Genomic DNA, 14,648 nt, shown 5'->3' with positions numbered 1-14,648 from the left:
CCCTTCAAACTGAGTATTTTATCATCACAGTAAAGTGTTCCTTTTTCGACTGGAGGTTTAATATAAGTTGTGGACTTGTCTGAGAACCTGAAAGTCGTAGGGTTGCAAAGAAATTGTTTAAAATTTAGAAATTTGAAGGAAGATTCTTCAGCAGTTCAGATGCTCGAATCTGGCAATGACTTAGTGAGCTTTTAATATCAGAACTGTTGAGGTGATAATAAACCTGCTGAGCCCTCAGCTCTCTCATCTCAGACCTCCAGTTTGACACATACCTCCTGCCAGCAGCACATCTGTGAACCATATTAGCGCTGGAACTCTGGAGGAGTCCCGAGTTCCATTTACCTGTGCTACTTGTTAGAGGATGGAGGCGGAGGCAAGGAAGAAATGTGGAAAGGACACAGTAAACAGTCATTGAAAACATTTTGAACAAGTATTCCACCAGTTCGAGTAGTAGAAAGTTGGAAGCTTGACTGGAGGTTCCAAGCTTGAGGCCCTTCATTTAAATGTAGCCGTCATGATTATATACTCTTTAAGGAAAGTTTTACCAAGCTACCCAGGTGTGTTGCAGCAGTAGATCACTTCACTATGTGGGGGTGGAGTTGCCCCACCCTTCTGTTGCTGCTCTCTACCCTGCTCTGCAAAAAGGCATCTCTTTCTGGCATTACTAGTCTGTGGAGAGGTCTGTCTTTTTCATTATCTGAGCAACAGAGCACAGAGACAGATGACACTGATGTGTTGAAAGGGAAAAAGATCTTCCAAGAAAAAAATGTACAAAATGGAATGACGCACTCATAAGGGTCCATAACTTGGTGTTAAACTTTGGGAACCATATCTGTTACTGAAAAAATATAATCATCCTAATGAAAGTAATGCATTTGAATTTAGTTGATTAACGAATATAAATCAGTAGCATATTAATTTGCCATATCTATTTCAGTTATTTCATTAATGGAAGTAGTCTATCTGTGATTGTGAGCAGCATAAGATGTTTTGTAATGTATGTAGCCTTTGTAATAACTTTGTTTCAACCATATTATTACAGACATTTTATTCTTTTCATTTCAACCATTACTGTAATGGAAAACAGAAATACAGAAGTGAAGTAAACAATCTGTGAGCGATTATAGTTGCCTGTAGTGCCGCTCTGTATTTTCATAGTCCAGCACATATCTGAAATTTAAATGGCACAGTATAAATTTGGAAGACTCATTTTTATATAACATTAATTTAGTGCTTGCAAAACCTTCAAAACAGTGAATTAAGATCTGTAACCGCCTTGATTTGATGCGGATAAAAATTTATTTTATAGTAGTGATTAACAAAATAGTGAAACCAAATAGGCTATTATTGGAAAGAGAAATTGCCCTAAACTATTTACAGCTGCTTTGCATTTAAACTAGGTCCAGATATGTAAATAAAGAAGCTACTTGTGGTGAAGTGACATACTTTTTCCAATTAATATTCAGAAAATCACATGATCAACAATGAGCAAAGCCATCCATTTAAAAATTTCCACTCTACTGCTCACTTTCTGTCAATTTTTAAAATGTAGAATATAGTTACTACTTTATTAAGCAGATTAGGAAATCTCTTGCTCCGATTTTAGGATATGCTAAAGAATAAATTTTCCTTTTAATGTCAGAAGTGAACAGTATACATTACTACAATTCACATAAGGTACATTTCAGTGCACTTATTAATGAGAGACTGTCACATTAGCATAACAGAGTACAGAACTGGAAGCGCACTTGCTTCAATATGTTTTTAAAATCTTTCCATAAAACTGTCTCCGACCTTTTGTGCTTAACTAAGAAAATTTATTTTCCTCACTTACAGTGCATTTGCTCCCTCCTCACTAATACATTTGATTAGCCTTGCAGAGTTTTCAATACAGGGTGACTTATTTTAAAGCTTATAAAAGCATCATGTGCAATGTGCCGCTAACAAAAACTATTATTTTTCATTAAGCTAACAGAAGCAATATAGATGTCGTAACAGCATTTATGGAAAATCTCTTCAGCATCCATCAGTGAATCTTATATAGTTTATACTTAAATACTTTCTAAATAATATCAGGCTCAGCAGTATGTTTTCCTGTTCCACTAATGCAGGGAAGCCAACAAGCTATGGTAAAGTAGAAAAACAATAAACAGGACAGCTAAGAGGAAATTGGAAATGCTGATGCGTGATATATTGGCCACATCAGTGCTTCTGTCCATTTTCTTATTAGCAGCTCCTTTGACAGACATGTTTTAAAATAATATTGATTTTACTGACCTTGGTGCTGAAGGAAAAAGATATGTTGGTACAATTGTAAGTAAAATATCATGCATTGAACCAGTTTGCCAAATACATGTGGCATATTCTGAACAGCGGTGGGTGTTGCCTTCACAATAAGCCATCTGCAGAAGTTTCAGTTTTGCTTTTGCAGAGATTTCATTAATATTAGTTATTCCTTGACCATCATGATTAAGAACTCATAAAGTGTATTCCTAAAATATTGAAGCAAACCTATTTCATAAAATTGCATATAGATTTAGATCCTTTTCATTATCTGGTATAACTTTTGTCAGCTCACTAATGTATTGCTTTAAAAGGTAGAATATATATATTTAAAATAATCATTTAACTAGTTTATATAGTTAATATGATTTATTTCAACGCAGAAATTTGAAAGTTTAATTTATATTTAATTGAATAGGTTATATTTCTATCATACAGCCAGTTAATGGAAAGCAGTATCTTTTTTTTTTATTCATTCCTGGGATGTGGACGTCACTGGCAAGGCCAGCATTTATTGCCCATCCCTAATTGCCCTTGAGAAGGTGGTGGTGAGCCGCCTTCTTGAACCGCTGCCGTCTATGTGGTGAAGGTACTCCCACAGTGCTGTTAGGGAGGGAGTTCCAGGATTTTGACCCAGCGATAATGACGGAACGGTGATATATTTCCAGGTCAGGATGGTGTGTGACTTGGAGGGGAACTTGGAGGTGATGGTGTTCCCATGCGCCTGCTGCCCTTGTCCTTCTAGGTGGTAGAGGTTGTGGGTTTTGGAGGTGCTGTCGAAAAAGCCTTGGCGAGTTGCTGCAGTGCATTTTGTAGATGGTACACACTGTAGCCACAGTACGCCGGTGGTGGAGGTAGTGAATGTTTAAGGTGGTGGATGGGGTACCAATCAAGTGGGTTGCTTTGTCCTGGATGGTGTCAAGCTCCTTGAGTGTTGTTGGAGCTGCACTCATCTAGGCTAGTGGAGGGTATTCCATCATACTCCTGACTTGTGCCTTGTAGATGGTGGAAAGGTTTTGGGGAGTCAGGAGGTGAGACACTCGCCACAGAATACCCAGCCTCTGACCTGCTCTTGTTGCCACAGTATTTATGTGGCTGGTCCAATTAAGTTTCTGGTCAATGGTGACTCCCAGGATATTGATGGTGGGGGATTCGGCGATGGTGATACCGTTGAATGTCAAGGGGCGGGGGTTAGACACTCTGTTGTTGGAGATACTCATTGCCTGGCACTTGTGTGGCGCAAATGTTACTTGACACTTATCAGCCCAAGCCTGAATGTCATCCAGGTCTTGCTGCATGCAGACATAGACTGCTTCATTATCTGAGGAGTTGCGAATGGAACTGAACACTGCAACCATCAGCGAACATCCCCACTTCTGACCTTATGATGGAGGGAAGGTCATTGATGAAGCAGCTGAACATGGTTGGGCCTAGGACACTGCCCTGAGGAACACCTGCAGCGATATCCTGGGGCTGTGATGATTGACCTTCAACAACCACAACCATCTTCCTTTGTGCTAGGTATGACTCCAGCCAGTGGAGAGTTTTTCCCCTGATTCCCATTGACTTAAATTTTACTCGGGCTCCTTGATGGCACACTCGGTCAAATGCTGCCTTGATGTCAAGGGCAGTCACTCTCACCTCACCTCTGGAATTCTGCTCTTTTGTCCATGTTTGAATAAGACTGGAATGAGGACTGGAGCGGAGTGGTCCTGGCGGAACCCAAACTGCGCATTGGTGAGCAGGTTTTTGGTGAGTAAGTGTTGGTTGATAGCACTGTCAATGACACCTTCGATCAATATGCTGATGATTGAGTAGATTGATTGGGTGGTAATTGGCCGGATTGGATTGGTCCTGCTTTTTGTGGACAGGACATACCTGGGCAGTTTTCCACATTGTCGGGTAGATGCAAGTGTTGTAGCTGTACTGGAACAGCTTGGCTAGAGGCGCGGCTAGTTCTGGAGCACAAGTCTTCAGCACGACAGCCGGGATATTGTCGGGGCCCGTTGCCTTTGCTGTATCTAGTTCACTCAGCCGTTTCTTGATATCATGTGAAGTGAATCAAATTGGCTGAAGACTGGCTTCTGTGATGGTGGGAACCTCAGGAGGAGGCTGATCTGGATCATCCACTCGGCACTTGTGGCTGAAGATGATTGCAAACACTTCAGCCTTGTCTTTTGCACTCGCGTGCTGGGCTCCGCCATCATTGAGGATGGGGATGTTCATGGAGCCTCCTCCTCCCGTCAGTTGTTTAATGGTCCACCACCATTCACGACTGAATGTGGCAGGACTGCAGAGCTTTGATCTGATCCGTTGGTTGTGGGATCACTTAGCTCTGTCTATGTCATGCTGCTTCCACTGTTTAGCATGCATGTAGTCCTGTGTTGCAGCATTCCCAGTTTGGCACCTCATTCTTAGGTACGCCTGGTGCTGCTCCTGGCATGCTCTTCTACACTCCTCATTGAACCAGAGTTGGTCGCCTGGTTTGATATTAGTGGTAGAGTGACTGGTATGCATGTGTGTGTGTATATATATATATGCTCTAGAAATTTCCAGTTTATTTGATCAGAAACCATTAAGAACTTGGGAAAGACACAGATAGCATAGTTCAGGAATGACTCCATAAGTATCCAATACTTTACCCAGGAATTGCTATACTGTTCCAGCTAATACAGTTCAACCTTTCAGTCTTTCCACATCTTGAGCTCCCACATAAGTCAAAGCTATACCCAGCATCAGGTTTCAAATTCAAACCAGATACCAAGTATTGTTTGAAAAAAATGCTTCCAGGATGGATTAGCTGATGGTGCTATTTTTATGATTGAGTCATAACTTTTTTCATGTGAATCATATTTTATGAATGAAATAGACAAAACAAGATGCAATTTAATAGTATGCATGCAATCCAAATTTAATCCAAAATGACATTTACTGAGACTGTTGTGGTATTTTTGCTAACATTGCTATTTTTAACAGACATTAAAGATTTGTATGAGGATATCATAAGCAAAACATCCAAGTTTGCAGATGATACTGAAATAGGACTGTGTGCATTTCTGGTCCATTAGTAATAGTAAAAATATCATTGTCCTGGTAAGGTACAAAGGTGATCAATGAAGATGATTCAGAAATTTAATTTATGAGGAAAGATTAAGGAAGTTGTGCTTGTTTTCTTTAGCAAAGAGGATACTTGAAGGTGACCTAATTGAAGTTTTAAAGTTTCCAAAGGAGATTGACATTGATCCAGGCAAATTATTCACTGTGGTGAAGTTTTCAAATACTAAGGGTACATGAGTTCAACAAAATAGGAAAATTAGGAGTAAGAAGGGAAGTCAGGCAGAAATTTTTCACCCAAACTATATGGTCCAATTTATGCAACCCTGTCCCAATTTTGCTCATGTGCAACCAGCTGCAATATAAGCTGGAGATGTAGTTTACCCCACTTTGAGCTTACTTTCATTTGGCACAGGCGACACAAATTCCCTAACTCTCTAGCCCCATTAGCAGAGCAATTCCCTCACCTGCCTGCTTACTCAGTGGAGAATCTCATCCCCCAGCAATTTCCTTTGTTGGAAGTCCTTTCTATATGAAGCCAGTCCATTTGCCTATCTTAAGTTCTTGCAGGCCAGTGGTTGTCTGGACCCATGGCCAGATAATGAGTCACAGCTGAGTTGGGTTTTCTTGACCTTTACATATTTCCATTAGTCCTGATTAAACAAGAACTCTTTCAATGAAACTTTGTACTTGTTTGCAAAGCTGCAAGAATGACAGATACCAATTCTGTTGACTTTCTTCATTGAAATTTCCGTACATTGTTAGAGTCAGTTATATTTATCAAATCCTGTTACCATGAATGTTTGTGACCTGTCACATTGCAGTACAGTGAAGTCTTCATTATGCAAATTTTAAAAACTCCAAAAATGGCTGCAATGGTAAACATTAGTAATCTCCATAGTTGCAGCGGGACATCATGTATTGCCAGCATATCTGGGCAGAGAGGCCACCAAAGAGAAACACTGCTGGGAAACGATAGGATCAGAAAGCAATTCAAATGCAAACCAGGTTTCTGTTTCTTCCGCTTATTACTAAAAATGATACATTTCCCAATGCATGTCAGCAAAGGGATTATAAAGGGCAGCAATATAAAAAGCATTCAGCAGAACAAGAGCACTTGCTGTGAGCAATTACAGCTCAATGATTTATTTTCTAAGTCAAGGCAACCCCATAATAAACCATGTTGATATAATCGGAGAAAAAGTACAGTGAAATGGTGGAAATCATATGTTAAATTTTTCATTTAAGTTTCAGTTTAACAAGCCAAAATATGATTTTCACAAGGTATACTGGATGTTTAAGGGGCAAATCTGACTCTCCCTGATCGATGGGAAAGGAGCAGAGGAGCAGTTAAAATGGAGGGACTCCATTTCCCACTCTGTTCCCACCGAACTGCGATTTTAACGCCGTTGGTTTTGGTGATGGATGAGCCTGTCACCGGACTCCACTCCACAGCAGCGAGACCCTTGCGACACCACCCGCCGCCCCCCTGGGACTTATCTCGCTACTGGATGGAAGCAGGATTATCAGTATTTACATTTTGTTGCAGATCATTAAGATTATTAATTTACAGAAATTCTGAAGTGTACTCTTTTGATGACCTTTAAGTAAAAGAACAAAATAAAGTACTTGCATATATATACTGTCTTTCATATACTCAGGTTGCTCACAGCCAATGAAGTGCACTTTGATGTGTTGTTACTGTTGTCATATTGACAGATGTGACAGCCAATGTGCACACAGCAAGGTCCCACAAACAGCAATAAGATAATGACCAGTTAATCTGTTTTGATGGTGTTGTTTGAGGAATAAATGTTCATCAGGACACCTCTCTAGTTCTACTTCAAACAGTGCTAGAGGATCTTTTATGCCCACCTGAACGGGTTGACAAGGCCTTGGTTTAAACTTTCATCCAGAAGACAGCACCTCCAACAAATCAACACTCCCTCAGTACCGCACTGAAGTGTCGCCCTGGATTATAAACACAAATCCTGGAGTCAGGTTTGAGCTCACAAATTTCTAACTCGGAGGTGGGGGTGCTCCCACTGAGCCAAGCGGAGGAATATATATTTTAAATTGCTCTGTTCTTTCTGGGAGAGCAATTATTCTACAACTGCAGGAACAAAATACTGGAATTTTACTGGGTACAAGATAATGGCCAATTAGAAAGTAGTGTTTGGAGTGTTGGGTTTGTCATCATAGGAAACTGTAGTATAGAAATTATATACTTCTCATCCTTGTTTTCAACTCCCTCCATGGCCCTGCCCCTCCCTATCTCTGTAAACTCCTCCAGCCATACAACAGCTCCTAGATCTCTGCGCTCCTCCAATTCTGGCCTCTTGCGCATCCCCAATTTTCATCACTCCACCAGCTCCAGCTGCCGAGGCCTAAGCTCTGGAATTCCCTCCTTAAACCTCTCCACCTCTCCACCTCTCTACCTCTCTTTCCTCCTTTAACACGCTCCTTAAAACCTACCTCTTTGACCAAGCCTGTTCTACTATGGCTCGATGTCAAATTCTGCTTGATATCACTCCTCTGAAGCGCCTTGGGGCGTTTTACGACATTAAAGGCACTATATAAATGCAGGCTGTTGTTGTTGTTATGGGGCTAGAAATTGGTCCATGCCGGTCTCATTTAAATGAGACCGGCGAGATGCGGACGCATGCTGGGCATCCCCAAGCAGGTCGCCAGCGAATCACCATTGGATATCGTGCTGCTGTGTCACCAGGTAGGTCCTAGGAGGGGGAGGGGAGGCAATTAGAAGGGGAGGTTGATCGGGAGAGGGGAATAAGCGATTGGGAGGGAGGGGGCCAATCAAGAGGAAGAAAAGGGGGTAATCGGGAGCCTGCAACCGTTTTTTGTTCCTCCTGGCTCCAGATTTAGGTAAGTATTTTTTAACAAACTTATCCTTTTGGTGGCGGTCTCCAGTGGTCCCTTTAAGGACTGCTGGTTAGGCCGCATGTACACCACATTTTCCTGAATGCAGCCAGCCTGGTGCAGACCCTGTTCAGGGTAGACCAATTTATCAAAGGGGCATCCAACAGGTGTTAGGCTCCTTATTTGCAATGCTTTTATCAATATGGGGCTCGGGGGGGGGGTGCACAGTTCAGGCGCAGAACTGCCCCCACGCATCCCTATATTGGATGCTTTGGCACCTGTTTTATGCATGTAAAATGGGCATGGCATCAACCACTTTTTAGGCTAACATGTAGAGTCACTCAGATCAAAAGTATAATGCCAGTTCTAAAGCACTCCCATCTAACTACAAGTTTTGTATTGATTGAAATCTTCCTTTTATTTCTATTCTGTGTATTTGGAGCAAAGCTAAAGCAGTTTACCTTTCAGGAAATTATATTTCCATTATGATTAGTTTTGATGTTTTTTTTTAGTATTATGTAGATTAATAACCAGAAAAGCAATTTTTATTGTTACGGCACTGACCTCGACTTTCCACTCCGAAATGGTATAAATCTGCAGGTGGGGAATGGTACTTTAAGGCTGTAGTGCTAGTACTTCTGCCTTTTTGGGCAGCAGATCATTGTAGTCCAGATAACAGTCCTTTTGAGAGCTTATTTGTCTCCGAGTGTTTTGGACTCATTTTTAATTGCACAGTATAGGAAGAAGCAGCATTTAGTTACTCATGCTTTCAAGGAGGTAAGAACACATATGTAACGTTCTTTTGATTGAGACATGATACTATAGTTTGTATGTGAGAGAACAGATGTGGTGAACAAAACCACAAATTGTTTAGATGGTCAGTTCCATTAGGAAACTCTCGTTTAAACGGCACCTAAATATCCGGAATTCTCTATTAACCGGCAAAATTCATACTCCGAAAACAACACCTCAATAACCGGAAATGTTGCCGAGTCCGAGACCGAGTCTCCCGCAGTGGCCAAGCTAGTCAGTGGGGGTAGTTCTCCAAACTGCCACTACTTGGCTTCTTGGCGCTGTCGGAAGTCCGAACACCTCAATAACAGGAGTCTGACTCTCCCGCGCTGCTGGTAGTCTCTTCCGATCCGTCATTTTTCTGTGTGTCTCTCTCCATCTTTATCCTGAATTATCTCCCCCATCTTGCATTATGGAATTCCCGAAAGTTGGTCCAAGCAAATGGACTTGGAATAAGTGTACAGTCAACTACAGTACTGTATCCAGTTGTTTACTGTATAAGTTTTGTTTTACTGTTAAGTAATTAAAGAGTTATGGATTACCCTCAACTGGCAGTACTGTACTTAATCAAGCATCTTCCACCATCTATTTAACACAACATTCTGTAGGTGAGTACCCAATTACTGTATACTGCACATTTCTTGATTTTTTTATTTTTGTTTGTTAAAAATAGCCTCGGTAGATAACCCTCGCCGTCATCCAGAATTTTTAATCAACCAGCACCATCCCGGTCCCGTCGGTGCCGGATACCAAAGAGTTTCCTGTATTCTTCCTATCACAGCTAATACTCGGGGTCGGCGGGGGGGGTGGGGGGGGAGGCGGGGCGCTGGAGGGTTGGGGGGCAGCGGAGGGTGAGAGAAAGATACAGGACTTTCAGTCTTTAATCTGGTACAGAGTTTTAATACAAAATTGGCAGCTTTATTTCCTTCAAGCTTGTGCACCTATATATGAAAAAGAAACAGGTATTCCCTCTAGCAATTAAATTTGAGCTCTCTTTTAAAAGAAGGAGTAGCAACAGTAAGAGCCTTGACCGAGGCAATCTCAAGCAAAGGAATATTGCTGGGAAAAGTGAATAAGCTATTCCAGTCTTTTTTTTAAATGTGTATGTCTAATATAGCATAATTTATTGGATAAAGAGAAATAAATAATGTTCACATTCAGGGAAGATAGTACAAAAAGTATACCATATAATTAGTTAGACAGATCATTCTGGGAGCTCCTTTCCCCTGATAGTGCACAAGGATTTTTACATGAGCACATGAACCAGTGCACCATCAGAGGAAATTAAACTCCTTAGTGATTTGCGCATGCCAGTTGTACCGCTGAAAAACAAATGAGAGCAAGTACATTTTTTTTCTGATTGGAGTTAAAATTAAATTTCCTTTTGCCAGAGATGCATTTGTAATACTTCTTGAGAATAATATAACTCTTTTTAATACATACAATGGTGTTGAGGATTTTTTGGTAATAATTTGAATTTCAAAATGTGTTAAACTCCATTGGTCATGTTGAGCTGAAAGTTACTGTTTCTCTATTATGAAACTTTTCTACTGTTTACCCATATCTATTACTTGCAACTTTAAACAAGCAATTTGTCTCTCATTCAATAGCAAAGTCAATAAAATATTGGATGTTCTTGTGCTCAATCTGATTAATGTCAAAAGGATCTACAAATTAGGCATTACAAAAGGATTGATTTAATAAGATTCCATGCTATACAAGTGACAATAATGTATATTTAACAAATATTACAGACGCACACACAATGCACGCATCATTTAAAAAAAGCTGTAGTAAAAGAAATACTGAGTACATAATGCCATGAATATAATGGTATCTTCTTTAATCAGTTACAGTAGGAAGGTAATTGTTTATTTTCAAATAAGGGCTGTGTGCAGAGAACTTGAGCAAAAAGGAGATGAAGAGCAGCCATGCCACACATTTAGAAAAGTATATTTCAATAGTTAGAAGAAAATCCTAACTAAACTTCAGTTTGTAACATATTTTCACCTGGGCAATTACATTTCTCTCACACCCGAGTCAGATGACATCACTGTGGAAAGAACCGGCCATGGAATCTTGGCTCACACAGAATAATAAGCACTTATTTTTATATACACTACAAATCCATTTAAAAGTATCAGAGGACACTCAGTTCATGGGGATGTAATCTTATCCAGAATGCATTGCAGATAGCAGGCTACAAGGTGGTAAAAAAAAAAGATATTACAAACTGAATTTTTTCATAGCACAGCAGCACATGGTTCAACTCATGGCCCATGACTGTGCTTGCAATAAATGATTTAAACTTATTATTAAAAAAGTAGATTTCCCCTTTAAGAAACTTGAGGAATCGTGGATGGAAATGCATTGCTGCCAAAAATTGAATAATACACTACAAAGCCATATTTGGCAATAAATAAATGGAGAATTTATCATCTATCTTATTTAAAATTCAGAAATGTTAAAGGTATGCTATTCTCTTATTATAGAAATAATGGAATTCTACCTATTATAGATTTATGGAAATTTGAAATATTGCAAAATGTAATATATCAACAAATAGAATATCTCTATAAAATGTCTTCTCGCTGATGTATAACTCAACACATTTTGCAAAGGAATCAAGTAATCGTTCTGTAAGCCTTCATTTTGCAGCTGGCTTATGCGGATTGAGAGTTAGTTACCAAGATAATTCTTTACACACCGAACCAATAATCCAAATACATACTGCTGATTGAGCTGCCTTGCTTTAGTCCTATAATATAAAACATTGTGTGATCTATTAATTTTTTTACATAAACACTGCACGTATATTGAATTTGGTGAATGTTTCTCTTTCCTCACTGCTGTTCAGTTTATTTCTAGTCCAGTTACCTTAACTGAATGATGATTGACATATTACACTATTGTTTTGCAATCTAATCATGATTGTGTTTGTAGATTATTTTAATTACAAAATTTAATCGAATATATTTTCCACTGGCCTCTGTGTAACTATATAAACAGGCCATACATGAGTAATTTCACACTTTAAATTAAATTTCGACCTCATCCTACATTTGGAGAATTATGTTTTTTTTTATTTGTTCATGGGATGTGGGCATCGCTGGCAAGGCCAGCATTTATTGCCCATCCCTAATTGCCCTTGAGAAGGTGGTGGTGTACTGAGTGGCTTGCTAAGCCATTTCAGAGGGCAGTCAACCACATTGCTGTGGGTCTGGAGTCACATATCGGCCAGACCAGGTAAAGACGGCAGATTTCCTTCCCTAAAGGACATTAGTGAACCAGATGGGTTTTTACAACAATTTGGTAGTTTCATGGTCACCATTACTGACACTAGCTTTCTATTCCAGCTTTATTTAATTAACTGAATTTAAATTCCCTAGCTGTCATCGTGGGATTTGAACTCATGTTTCTGGATTATTAGTCCAGGCCTCTAGAATTACTAGTCCAGTAACATAACCACTATACTACCGTTCCCATAATAGATTATGTACCCAATTGTTGTCTAAATTAGGATTAAATTTCAAACAATTGTATAGATATTTGAAAAAAATGAACAATTAAGCATTTTTACTCTGTTGCCATGAATGATAATTTTACTGCTCAGTGGAGTGACAGTTTACATAAGTGAAAAATAAACACAATACACACGAGTCATTATTTGACAGTTGACAGTAGTATAGCATATTCTAGAATTAATATAAAGCCTAGCTGCCTTAGTTTCCACAGATTATTCTCCCTCATATGGAATCATTGACCAATGACAGTACATTCTGGTTGTTCTTTCGCACCTGAGAAAGATTTTGATGACTTGTTCTTGATTTCACAGAGTAAACTTATTGTGCAGAAACCTTTCAAAGAGTGCCCTGTAAAAATTCACACTCTTATGCATTTGCAAGTACAGTAAAATGTTTCTAATATAAATTAGTCTGAATCTATTAATTTGATTAACCCTGCAACATGCCCAATAAATAACCACCCTGTGTCTGGTTTATTGGATGGCTGTTGGCATGTTGTATTTTCATACTGTTCATTTATATTATTGGCCTGAATTATACAAGATTATAATTGTCACTCATTTTAATGATTTGCCTTTAGTCACTGTGCACTGAAATTAAACAACGCCGGCGTGGCATAATATCTGTACTGCGCTTATGCCAACGTCTCCTCAATGACACGGATGCCAATTGTTTGGAAGCTGATCGCCAGTCAATGCAACTTATTATTGTGAACCTGGAGAGAAGATGGGAAGCCATAATCATGCAAGCTGTCCAGTGGCAGAACAGACTGCAAAAGCAACTAGGAAAAGAAAAGGTAAGAATGCAATGCTTGAGGTCTATAGCGTGTAACAAAAAGATAGGAACATAAGAAAGTACAGAAATGCAAAAGATTCTGCAGTCCATCCGGCTGATACAAAAACTAATATTCCTCACTTGCCCAGTCTCTCAAATATCCATTCAATTCTCCCTTAAATTTTCCACACTACCTCCACCATATAGCATTGTATATGAGATCTAATATTAAAGAAAAAAAGAAATATCCATACTATAACCAGAATAAAGTAGAACCATGGGAAATGTTAACAAATATATTGGCCTTGAAAGAGTACGCCATTGTGGTCCCTTTGAAATGCACCACAAGTTCGGGGTTTTCGCATGCATTTGCGCTTGCGTGAAATCCGGAACTTGTGGCCTGTCAACGTACACGTTGACAGGCCATCTGTGGAAGCCACGAAAAAGCTATCACTGGTGCAGAGTTGGGCTATTATTGGCCAGCGATTGCGCACGGAAGTCTTACGGTTGATGCAAGCAGGCACAGGGCCTGTTTGCATCAGCATAAGGGGATATCTAAGCCATTAATTAAACATTTTCATATCTTAAATTATGCATATACACTGTATGAAATGAGTTTATGTAAATATTGGCCCAGATTACAGTATTAATGATGTATAAAATTATCAAAAATTTAAATTTTTAGTGAGTTTGGAGAAATGAAGGTAATTATGAATAAAATTCCAATTCTGTACATTGTACAATAATTAGATTTGGGGATTCCATTGCATCTCATTAGGGGATTCCCTTCATAAATGATTGAAATAGAATTCTGCTTATTGATTGGAAGACCAGGCTCACGTGATCCCAGGTACGCTTCCGCACCGCCTGCGCCCCTGGGATCCGTGGGCCATTACGCTGCCCTCTGCTTCGAGGCTCGAGACCGCAAGTTTTCGCAGCTTGGCCGCCAGCAGGTACTTTCGTCATTCTTTTGCGTGTCGGAGGTGTACTCCGGAGGTACACCTCCAACTGCAATTTCTAGCCCATAATCTTTCCTCCAACTCATCCCTGACCCACCTATCTCTCTTCAAACAGCTCCACACATAGCAACTATATGCTCTTTGTTCAGTACACAAGAAAGCTTGTTTTAGAAATACAGATGACATGCTTCTTCAGCCTGTCCTTCTTCTCATCCCAGATAACTTGTCCAAAACAGCAAACTGGACACCTACAGGAAACCCTTGGCTGTGACTATCAATCAAGCCTATAATTCAAACCTGGGTCTCCTAGTTGAATGTCTGATAGTGCAGTACTGTAGGCTATCGAGTTATCCAGTTAGTAGCTTTTGATCGCTGCGATGTTTAT

General features: G+C 39.7%; 1 protein-coding gene across 9 annotated transcripts in view; it reads left to right on the top strand.

Moving 5' to 3' along the window:
• Positions 1–14,648, top strand: part of akap6 (A kinase (PRKA) anchor protein 6) — a 508,272-nt gene that overhangs the window by 448,959 nt on the left and 44,665 nt on the right. For 8 of the 9 annotated variants that reach the window (XM_086003384.1, XM_086003390.1, XM_086003389.1 and 5 more), the window contains one exon: positions 13,111–13,326. The exons of the other annotated variant lie outside the window; for it this stretch is intronic. In XM_086003384.1, coding sequence (XP_085859510.1) covers positions 13,111–13,326 — 216 coding nt within the window. The remainder of the gene's footprint in view (positions 1–13,110; positions 13,327–14,648) is intronic. 9 annotated transcript variants of the gene reach the window in all.

This window comes from Somniosus microcephalus, chromosome 12 (assembly GCF_052327205.1).
Source record: "Somniosus microcephalus isolate GS21.2 chromosome 12, FLI_Smic_1.0, whole genome shotgun sequence".
Lineage (NCBI taxonomy): Eukaryota > Metazoa > Chordata > Chondrichthyes > Squaliformes > Somniosidae > Somniosus > Somniosus microcephalus.
Note: the sequence above shows the minus strand (reverse complement) of the source record. Positions and strands in the feature narration are given on the sequence as shown.